The sequence below is a fragment of the Acipenser ruthenus genome, chromosome 7, assembly GCF_902713425.1.
Source record: "Acipenser ruthenus chromosome 7, fAciRut3.2 maternal haplotype, whole genome shotgun sequence".
NCBI classification, from domain to species: domain Eukaryota; kingdom Metazoa; phylum Chordata; class Actinopteri; order Acipenseriformes; family Acipenseridae; genus Acipenser; species Acipenser ruthenus.
The window spans coordinates 3,316,163-3,327,959 of NC_081195.1; the positions used below are offsets into that span (position 1 = coordinate 3,316,163).

The window sequence follows — 11,797 nt, forward strand, 5'->3', positions numbered from 1 at the left end:
CATTTGTGGAAATGCATTTTTTTTACCTACATTTAACTGCCTTCTGTTTATTTTAATCATTCATCTTGTGTCCAATTTCAAATATTGCTTCTATGCAGAATCCTGTGTTGCTGGAATGTGTGTCTATCTATCTATCTATCAGCATTTGTATTGCAATGAATCTGCAGTGTTAAAGAGGCGATTTATAGATTTAAAGTATAAAATAAAAAATGAACTTTTCGCTAGCTCCTTGTTTTTTCAAGACTGGATAAAAAGAGAAAGAAGATGTGATTCCATAAATGAGGAGCATGCACAACATCTCTATAGACTATTCTCTGCTGATTTTCTTGCGGTGGTAACATACTTCATCCTTGCAGCAAACTGCAAAATCAGTGTCATCTTTCTTATTTTACAACTTCATTGCTGAGCAAGTTGCTGTAAACAGATTTTAATTTTCCCTTCATCTGACAGTTTTATCTGTGAATTCTACAATAAACAGCAATACAATTTATAACCTTTCATTACTAAACCAGAAAGCAGCATTGATCTGGACTCCTGATGGTGTCATAATGTTTTACGATCCTTTGCAAGCCTGTGCATGGAGATTAGATTGCATTTGCCTTAAGAGATCTAGACAAATTGGCTATGGCAAGTAAGTCAGGGATGGAAAACTTATCCAGGGTTGAAAGCAATGTATGAAAACTATTTGACCTGCTGTAATCAAAATAAATGAAGGACTGAGGGTGAATTGCCCTCTTGTCATTTACTGATTGTTTAGCATAATGCATCTATTGGCGTGGCAGTCATGGCTGGTGCTGTAAAACTACTGCAAGTCTTATTAAGATATTATTGTCTCATTACTGGGCTGTTAAGGCATGGGTCAACTGGTGCACAAAAAGTTTACCCCAATGGAAATATTTTAATCCCCATTAACAAGGCTCCGCCAAGCTAGTAAATACTGAAAGGAAAAGCCTGGTTGGCTACTTTCCTTTTAATTGCCAGCTCTGCGAAGAATAAACATGTTGCACTTCGGCTTAAACGACACCCTGGACACTGCTGGTTCTTTTTTTTTTTTTCTTGCTTCATCAAATTTCTGTTTGAAGAGTCACTTTGCAACCCTCCCTCTCCCTTCTCCCACAGGCTCAGGCAACACTGCAGTGGTATAAATCTTTGAACATCTGCAGTGTGAGCCACTCATTGCTTTTGCGTGTGTGTCCATCAGCAGTGTGGACAGGAGGTGTGAGACCTTAATGCATAGTCAGGGAAGGAGAGGTCATCCTAATTCTAAATCAATCCGGTAGGGTCACATCTATGGGCACTGATTAGAATGACCTTTTGGATCGATAAGGTCTTGGACGGTGTTCACTGGATGGATATTTGTCTTCTGTGCATGCTTGTAGTAACCTAAATCCAATATGAATAGTTATAGATCAAACTGACAGAGGGGCAGTGGTTAAACAGCAGTGTGGAGTAGTGATAAGGGCTCTGGACTCTTGACTGGAGGGTTGTGGGTTCAATCCCAGGTGGGGGACACTGCAGCTGTATGAATGGGTAATTGTATGTAGAAAATAATGTGATATATGAAATGTATGAAAAGCACAATGGATTAAATAGTGATTGGATTTTAAACTCTTCTGTAGGAGGAACCAAGCTATAAAAGTTGGGGGGCAAAAATGACTAAATTTGACAAATAGTAATGGATTTTAAATCCAGGTTTATCGTCCAAACAATGAAGTATGCATTGTGTAAGTTAGGTATACTAATTAACAATAGAAGTAGTCTGTGTCGCACATGGCAAATAACTTCATGACACAAAGGGACCTATCCATAGGGGATCTTAAAAGATGAATAAAGTGTAGACAGCGTCAGGAATCTTCATTATCTTATAAAGGAGTTATTTGTTTAAGGAAGCTGTCTGTTCTTTAAAAACCTTGGGGATTGTGCTGAGTTGCTTTAGATATAAGAGCAGCTACACCTTGCCAGTCAGCAGCCTCTGGAGACACTGTAACTCCTGGAGACTGAGCCCGGGCTCTGATTGCACAGCTTGTGATGAAGGATTCAGACTGAGCCGCGGCTCTGATTGCACAGCTAGTGATGAAGGATTCAGACTGAGCCCCGGCTCTGATTGCACAGCTAGTGATGAAGGATTCAGACTGAGCCCCGACTCTGATTGCGCAGCTAGTGACGAAGGATTCAGACTGAGCCCTGGCTCTGATTGCACAGCTAGTGATGAAGGATTCAGACTGAGCCCTGGCTCTGATTGCACAGCTAGTGATGAAGGGTTCAGGGGCAGGTGGGTTTTTTCACTGCACGTTGGGCAGGGCTGACAATATAAAGGACTGACAGAGCTGAATATCCTAGTGTTAGCCAGGGAACCCTTCGAGCACCAGGGACTTCGACTGCCTGCCATTGTGAGGCAGGGAGCTTGGGTGTGAGGCACAAGCAGTGATAAAGAAGCAGCAAATTTGCTAAAGTTATAGAGAGATACTTGAAAAATTGAAATGTTAGATCAAGCAAAGAACAAGAGGGTATTGAACAGAAAAGTGCCAGCAGAAAAGGGCCAGTGACAACTTCTTATTGCTAAGTTATTATTAGGAATCTACATTTGCTTCTGTTCAAATAATTCATTTAGCATGACTTTCCCACCCACTCCCTATGGCATGACTGTTTTTTCCTAAATCACTGCACTAAAGCTCTGATTATTTTAGCATGTTGAAAAAACTAGTGTAATGGGTATGCTTACATTTTTATTGCAGAATCAATGGCAAATTCAGAATGTAAAGGGCTACCCTACATATCTGAAATGCTCACTTATCACATTTGTTTTATTTACAAAATGTCATGCACTTGAAGATATTGTACGTACTGAAAGCAGTTCTGTACCTCTTAACAAGCTAGCATTAGGAACTCCTCAAATGCTCACTTATCACATTCGTTTTATTTACAAAATGTCATGCACTTGAAGATATTGTATGTACTGAAAGCAATTATGTACCTCTTAACTAGCTAGCATTAGGAACTCCTCAACTAAGAAATACCATAAATCTAAAAACAGGTGAAAAGCAGAATCTGTAGTCATTGCCCATGTGGTTTGGGATAAGAAATAAGTGTGAGGATTGTTCAAAGACCAGGAGTAAATAAACTGAAATATTTACACTGATAAAGGAGACAGATCCAATGGGGAGGGTGTTTGTGCCAATTCTTTATTGATGTGTGCCTTACAGCATTCAGGAACAAGGGGTTAAGAAGAGAATCTACTAATCACTACCCTTTTAGTGCTAATTCATTCACTTCATACTAGTTCATGTGAACAAAACACACACCCTTAACGGCATCATTCGGTAGGCACACAGATCTTCAGGTCTCAGAAAGCTGCTTCTGTTAAGGCATTTTAAAAACCTACCGCATTTCATTGAGCATGGTTTTTTACGTGTTGTGTGTGTGTTTATGTTAATCATAATGAAAGCTGGACACAGATACAGTACAAAAGTTTGGCAGTGCAATCTTAGTGGTTAGATTTTTCTAAAGCAACGCTTATCTAGACTTGTCTACAAAAAACATACTAAGGCTTAAATACAACATTGGTCAGATATATTGCATGGCTTGGAGCAGGAGATGAATAAATCCTCTAGCATTTTCTATTACAAAAGTGGCACCACAACAGATTTGGCTCAGCATGTATTTGATGCATGTAAAGTCAGATCCAAATGAACAAATTTCAAATCGGCAGTAGATTTTAAGTTTTTCATAACTGTTTTGTTTATACATGGATGCTATTGATAGACTTGTGGTTAATTTATTCCTAGCAAATTTGGATGCCAAAATTGATATATTTCAATACACACACATAGAATAGCAGCACCCTTAGTTATGTTATAACACATGGTGTGTTATAACATACACATACACAATTAGTAGGTAATGCTGAGGACCATTTCTGCCACGACCTGATAGTTAAGGAAAAGACTGATCTTTGTATGTGGTGTTCTGATCTTAACTAGAAAACACACAAGTCCCTTAAGTTATGGGACATCTTTGTTATGGATCAGCCTCGCCTACTACCTTGGAGAATCTGTCAATGTTTGTTTTAGACATGGACGTGATTCTGAACAATGCAAGACTGCATTAAGGCTAATATATCTATATCTTTGAACTAGTCTTTATCAGATGTAATGCTAAGGCTAAGAGGAGGGTTCTGCAATCTGGGGACTACAGTTCAGAGTGTTATTGACAACACAAGCCCATGCTCTGACCAGGATTTTAAAATACTGTGGCAGTGTTGTGTGCAAGAGACCAGAGCTTTTTTTTTCTTTTAATCTCACCCAGTTGTAGTTTTGCATGTACTTCTGAGATGAATGCATTCACTGTGACTGACAACATGGCAATCTAAAGAGTACTATGGTTATGTGACAATACAGTCAATGAGCCACACTGAGGAATCATGCAAACATGACAGCACAACATGCACCTAATGTTTTGGTTTCTTGTGTTGTTTAAAGAGAAGGTGAAGAGAAACATTGGCTTTGCATGGTTTGATCTGACTGGTTTCAGAGAGGAATTGTACATTGGATTGCAAGATAACATCAAATACCTTAGAAGTGATTCCTAGGATTCTGAGTGTAAATGCTTCATGGTTGTGAAAAAAAAACTCTATTGATTTTTATGTCAGTGATACAGGCATTGTAGAATGTGTTAGTGCAGTATTAACAGATAGGCTCCAGTAATACAAACAAACTTAATGAACAGTTGTGCATTGAGGTAACCAACACAATGTCATGAATATTATTTCAGAAGTTCTCAAGTTTAGAGAACCAGAGTGATTTATTTGTCTTTGTCGACAGAAAGTCATGGAATAATATCTATGGGATGTCTATTATCTTTTTTTAATCAGTTATCCACTTTGATGTTTTATTGCGTTGAGCACTTCAGATTGTTATTGTAAATGTGTAGAAATACTATAGTCTCTGAAGGTACTGAAACGTATTTAAATGTGTGTATTGACTATCAGAAGCATGTTGTTACACCTCTTACTTGTGCTTACTTAGTTTTCTAAGGGTTGTGTCACTGTCCAATAAATAAGGATCTTGTGACTGGAAAGGAAGGTGAGGGAAACGCCTTGGAAATGCAAATGGATGGAATTTATTGGAATGGAAGGGCTATGGGGAATGCTGCAGAACAATTCATCTCTGAAACTTCCTTGTCATTCTTGTTCTTGGTTTAGTTTTTTTGGCTGCTTGGGTTTGCCTCCTCTTGGTTGGTTTTGTCCACCTTCTTCGTGGACACGACAGTCTCCTCTATGATCTCCTCGAAGGTGTCCTGCTGGGTAGACACCTTCGTCGCTGCCTTGGGGGGCTCTTCCTCCTTTTGATCCTTCTTGGTGGATGCCTTGGAGGAGGTGGTGTAGACCTTTGTCTGATAGCCATAGCTCAGACTGGGGCCCATACTGGGAGGAGGGAAGCTGATCCCAGCACTGAAACGAGTTTCCTCCCCTTCCAGCAGCTTCCTAGATAAGACAAACAAAGAGGCATCTGCTTGGGTATTGGAGAGCAAGGATGCTGTAGTGATTCAATACTGACAAACATACACTGCATTTACAATTCTAATACTTCCATGAACTGAGTTTAGGGAACCTAGTAGGGTAGGACCCCATCATCCTACGTCTTTTTGAAATCAGATCAGAACATGGCAACAGGTGACTAAAGTGCTGCATCTCTCCACTATGTACATAGCATGCTTAAAAATAGATGTTAAGAAATGTACAGGATGACAGCTTTGTGAAATGCAGAACTTCATTCTGCTCTCTGCAACACAGGGTTCATCTCATCATAATATGTCCCCAGCTTGTTAGTGATATGTTGTACCTGTAAGCTGCAATCTCGATGTCCAGAGCCATCTTGACATTGAGGAGGTCCTGGTATTCCCTCAAATGGCGGGCCATCTCGTTCTTAGTGCTCCCCAGCTCGTTCTCTAGCTGGCCAATGGCATCCTGTGGTAAAAGGAATTTGATTATGTCACCAATAAAATACAGTACACAGGTCTCTGCATCGATCAACTTTTCTGTATACATGAACTGTATGATACCGTTATACTCAGAAATCAGACAACGGCTTTATTTTTCAGATTTGAACATGGTTTGAACTATGAACTAAAATATTATGTCATTAATTATTTCCGGTGATCAGCAGTAGGCTACTGTTAAATGTCTTCTGAACATGTCCCCTCAATTTATTTTCAGTTGAATTAGAAAGCTACATTTAGAAGTCAGAGCTCATGTGTGAATGTAAATTATAGGGAATATGTTAATAGTAAAGCGAGTAATTGTGCTTCGTGACAAAACTGATGTCCCATTGTAGGAGCCTTCGTGATTAATAACAGCCACTGCAGTTCTGTACTACTATTTACATACTTACATGGTGCTAATACATTCACAAACTGCCTTACGTGAAAACACAACATGAAGTGCATTAATGTGATGTCTCTGTATGTGCTTGTAAATCACCAGCGCAGAGTTATGCAATCATCTCTTGTGTATTAAGGATTTAAGGGCTCAAGTAGTTAGAGAAGATTACGAACAGTAATATCCGTTTTATATCAAACATCTTGCATGTGTTGCATCCTTTTATTGATGCAACCGAATACGTTTCCTATCAGAGGTTTAGCCTTACTAAATCCCTTTTAAATAGTAGGAACAACGTCAGTTTCCTGCGCAAATGAACACCTGGAAGTGAATACAATGAATGCAAATATATGGATTGCGGAGTGGAATGGGGTTAAAATTATCCAGTCCTCCTTTTTTTTTTATTCGCTGGAATGTATCTTATTGTTGGTTGTAGTGCTTCCAGTTGAGGATTTAGCATCGTAAGCTTGATCTGGAATCCTCTTTCTCTGTTATCTCTGTCAATGGTATTAACCTTGCTCCTGTGCCGATGACCTCTATGATAGACTGATTCAGTACCATGGACAGAAGCCGACTCTACGCTGTCGGCACTCTCGAATCTCTGCCATTGATTACATATTTTCACTATCGGGGCATCACATAAATACTTTATCATCCAACAGCTTGAGACTTAATACAATACCTCACCAGATATATCAATCCCTTCCTCTCACACATAATTATCATCGTTTGAGTCGGAATACAACCAATTCAGATCCTAATAACATATATCGTTTTATTTTCCAGTTGATTTATATTGGTAATCCACATACAGTACATGTAAACCTTCTAACATATATAAACCGACCCTCTTCTGCTTTATTGCTGCGTATAAACTCGAATCCTGAAACTTAACAATACACAGGAATAAATATATCCCATTCAGACTAAGTCTTCCAGTAACTACACAATCAACCAGTACTTATGAAAGACATATATATCCAATGCGATCACGTTTATATATGTCATATATAGCTAATACGGATACAGACATAGACACTCAATTAATGATTTAAAAGTTTAAAATTACGTTTTAAAGCACAGTACTCTGAAGAGCAGAACTTACCTGGAATCCGGAGAGCTCCTCATTGTGCCTCTCCTCCATCTCCCTGATCTGCCTTTCCAGAGACTCGTTGGTGCCCCGAAGACTTTCCATTTCAATGGTCCTGGACTGAAGCTGCCTTCTAAACTCGCTGATCTCCTCCCTGCTCGCCCGGATCGCGTCGTTGCTCTTGACCGCCTGTTCGTTCAGGTTAGCGAACTTGGATTTGTACCACTCCTCGGCAGACTGCAGGTTTTTGGATGCCATGGACTCGTACTGACTCCGAATCTCCTTCAGCGCAGAGGTAAGGTCAGGCTTGCTCACTTCCATCTCCACCGACACCTGGGCAGCCTGTATCATAGCCATCAACTCCGTCACCTCTTCCTCGTGCACCTTTCTGAGGAAGGAGATCTCGTCCAGGAGGGACTCCACTTTCTTCTCCAGGTCCAGCCTGACCATGGTCGCGTTGTCCACATCCTTCTTGTAAACCTTCAGGGTTTGATCGGCATCTTCCCTGGTCCTGACCTCTTCCTCGTACTTTGCTCTTAGCTTCTGCAGGTCCTCTTCAATGTTGTCCCTTTCGATGAGTATCTGCGACTTTTCACCGTTGATCTCCTCAAGCTGGGATCGGAGCTCTCGGATCTCTTGCTGATAGATCTCGGCTAACCGGGACGGCTCTGTTTGCCGCTGCCTGTGCGCAGCCAGTTCGGTCTCCAGAACCGTGTTCTGCTGTTCGAGGTTACGGACCTTGTCGATGAACATTGCAAACCTGTCATTGAGCCCCTGCAGTTGCTGTTTCTCGTTGGTCCGAATGATTTTGAACTCATTGTTGAGTACCGAGGTTTGGGTCAGATCAAGGTTTTCACTAGACACTGGGAAGAAGGCAGACCGTCCCGTCCTCCTGTAGGAAGATCCCAGGGCAGAGGCGTTGCTCCTGGAAAGAGACTGGGACCTGAAGCCGCTAGAAGAGATGGAGCTCCGAGAAGAGGAGATGGTACCCAGCCTGGATGGGGAGGGCGAGTACCGGGGGGACTCCCCAAAAATCTTCCTGTAGGAGGAGGAGATGTAGAGATCCGATCCGTAACTCATCTTGTCGTCTTAGTGGAAAGAGCGCATCTGTGCCTGTGCCCTTTTATATAGCAGGGCAGTCCAAATCAATAACTTCAGTTAGAGAAAGCAGCTTACTCAAGTCAGATTGATAATTCATTCCTATACCACAGCAGTTTTAAAGAAGAGTCATTTTTTAACATTCCATTATTTGATATCAGAGTTTTAAAATTACGAAGGTAACTGGAAAGTGAATGCAGTTTTAACCAGCCTGATGGGAAGCGGAGATGGAACTGTCCATTTTGGCGCAGTGCTGATGTCAGCAAGAGACTGGATTTTATTGCTTATTCAAGGCATCGCCAGTCACCTCTAACACGTGTTGTTTTTTCGATTTACATTTATTTCGTGTTTTAATACTATAACTGCAATGCTCGTTTTACTTTTTTCGACACTACCTTTTTATAAAGACTGCAAGACGAAATAAAAAATACAGGGTGGGATGAAATAAATATGAACTTTAGAAATATGAAAATATGTTACAGTATAAATGTATAAATAAAATACCTAACCAGTAACCTTTTTTTTTTTTGTATTTCAAATGTATAGGGACCTATTTTAAAGACGGTACGCATTTATGTTTTTTAAAAATAATCAATTCTAATGCAGGTACCTTTTTTATTATTAAGGATAATGATATAGTTCAGATTTCAGTGATTATTGTTCCTTAATATCGAACGTGGATATTCACATACTGTAGTATACAGGACATTAAATGACATTGCACTAATAGAATGATCAAGATGTGAGCTCAAGATAGAAAGCCGTTGCTGCCACCTGTCGGTTCGAAAGAGGATCCACATACTGTATATTATTATTATTATTATTATTATTTATTTCTTAGCAGACGCACTTATCCAGGGCGACTTACAATCGAAAGCAAATACATTTCAAGAATCACAGTACAAGTAATAATACAATTAAGAGCAAGATAAATACAATGACTTTGGTTCAAGCAAGTACAAGTGTGACAAAATACAATTCAATAATACAGCAGATAACAGTGACAGTGATAGTTACAACAGGATATGATTAATTACAAAATACTACAGATTAAACACTTGGCAGATTACAGTACTCTGAAGTACAGGATTAAATGCAGTAAAATAGGGGGCAGATAAGAGCAAATAAAGTGCATTTTAAGGAAGGGTGATAGTGTCCCAGGGGAAAAACAGGAGGAGTTCTACAGGTGCTGTCTGAAGAGGTGTCTTAAGGAGGTGCCGGAATGTGGTCAGGGACTGGGCGGTCCTGACATGACACGGAGCGAGGGTGGAGAAGGAGCGGGCTCTGGAGGCAGGGGAGCGTAGATGAGGTAGAGCCAGTCTTCTACTGCAGGCGGAGCGGAGAGGTTGAGTGGGGGTGTAGGGAGAGATGAGGGTCTGGATGTAGCTGGGTGAAGTCTGGTCAAGGCATCTGTAGGCGAGTACAAGAGTCTTGAACTGGATGCGAGCGGTGATCGGGAGCCAGTGGAGCGAGCGGAGTAGTGGAGTAGTGTGGGCGAAGTGAGGCAGAGAGAACACCAGGCGGGCAGCGGAGTTCTGGATGAGCTGGAGCGGACGGGTGGCGGACGCAGGGAGGCCATCCAGGAGGGAGTTGCAGTAGTCTAGGCAGGAGAGTACCAAGGCCTGGACCAGGAGCTGGGTGGTGTAGTTGGTGAGGAAGGGTCGGATTCTTCGGATGTTGCTCAGGAAGAATCGGCAAGTGCGTGCTAGAGTGGAGATGTGCTGGGAATAAGAGAGGCAGGGGTCCAGGGTGACTCTGAGGTTCTTAGCGGAGGAAGAGGGAGAGAGTGTGGTAGAGAGTGTGTATAACTGTTAGTACTGGCCCAAATTTTTAAGGGGAAAACTGAAAATACTTTACGTTAAATTCTTACTTTAAAATACACATTTCACTGGAATAAAAACGTACAGAGTGTATCTCATGTAATCTTAAAACAATTGTAACTTACAAAATAGTTCAATTGCATGCACATCTATTCATTTTACAGGTTTTCAAACAAACACATGCTATAGACTCTGTACAACACTCTTGTACTAGGCTACAGATGCCTTGACCAAACTGCACCCAGCTACCTCCAGACCCTCATCTCTCCCTACACCCCCATTCGACCTCTCCGCTCCGCCTGCACTAGAAGACTGGCTCTACCTCCTCTACGCTCCCCTGCCTCCAGAGCCCACTCCTTCTCCACCCTCACCCCACAGTGGTGGAATGACCTTCCTACAGATGTCAGGACTACTCAGTCCTTGACCACCTTAAGGCGCCTCCTCAAGACTCACCTCTTCAGACAGCACCTGTAGAACTCCTCTTTTTTTTCCCCCTGGACACTTATCACTCTTCCTAAAATGCGCTTTACTTGCTCTTATCTGCCCCCTATTTTATTGCATTTAATCCTGTACTTTAGAGTACTGTAATCTGTCAAGTGTTATTTAATCTGTAGTATTTTGTATTTAATTATACCCTGATGTAACTATCACTGACACTGTTATCTGCTCCGTTACTGAATCGTATTTTGTCATACTTGTACTTGCTAGAACCAAAGTCATTGTATTTATCTTGCTCATAATTGTATTATTACTTGTACTGTGATTCTTGAAATGTATTTTTGTTTACGACTGTAAGTCGCCCTGGATAAGGGCGTCTGCTAAGAAATTAATAATAATAATAATAATAATAATAATAATAATAATAATAATAATATTAATATAGCAGGCATCTTTTCATTTCAAATTATCTGCTTCTACACAAGGTGAAATAAACTCTGTTTGGCTTCACTGCAAGGGTTCTAACACCCAAGATAGAACCTGATAGGGACATTACCATTGAATGTGTCAAAGCAGGGACCAGGGGCTGGCATACACTGATCATCACCATGTTATAATGCCAGATGACCTCAGCGTGCTGGCATACACTAATCATCACCATGTTATAATGCCAGATGACATCAACATGTCCTCTTCACACTGCTCTAGGTTGTTTTGCCCTGATGAAGAATTGCGACACCGGCACTGGCCAGCACCTCTTGATTGATGTGTGCAAGTGTAATGTGTTCTTGCTTCATGAATCAGCGCAAAGTCACGAAGATGATATACGTTGAGCCAGGGTTAACTATTTTTGTTTAAAGGAAAAAAGTTGGAGGAATTTAGTTTAACAGGTTGTAATGATGTTTCAATGATGAACTCGAATTTGTAGTTTAACAGGTTGTAATGATGTCTCAATGAGAACTGGAATCTGTAGTT

General features: G+C 40.9%; 1 protein-coding gene across 1 annotated transcript; it reads right to left on the reverse strand.

Moving 5' to 3' along the window:
- Nucleotides 1–3,139: 3,139 nt before the first annotated feature.
- On the reverse strand, nucleotides 3,140–8,790 carry LOC117415259 (alpha-internexin-like). Its single transcript, XM_034025360.3, has 3 exons — nucleotides 7,482–8,790; nucleotides 5,841–5,965; nucleotides 3,140–5,482 (listed from the first exon to the last, which is right to left on the reverse strand). The coding sequence occupies exons 1-3, from the start codon at nucleotides 8,544–8,546 to the stop codon at nucleotides 5,197–5,199; spliced, it is 1,476 nt and encodes a 491-aa protein (XP_033881251.3). The 5' UTR covers nucleotides 8,547–8,790; the 3' UTR covers nucleotides 3,140–5,196.
- Nucleotides 8,791–11,797: the final 3,007 nt, after the last annotated feature.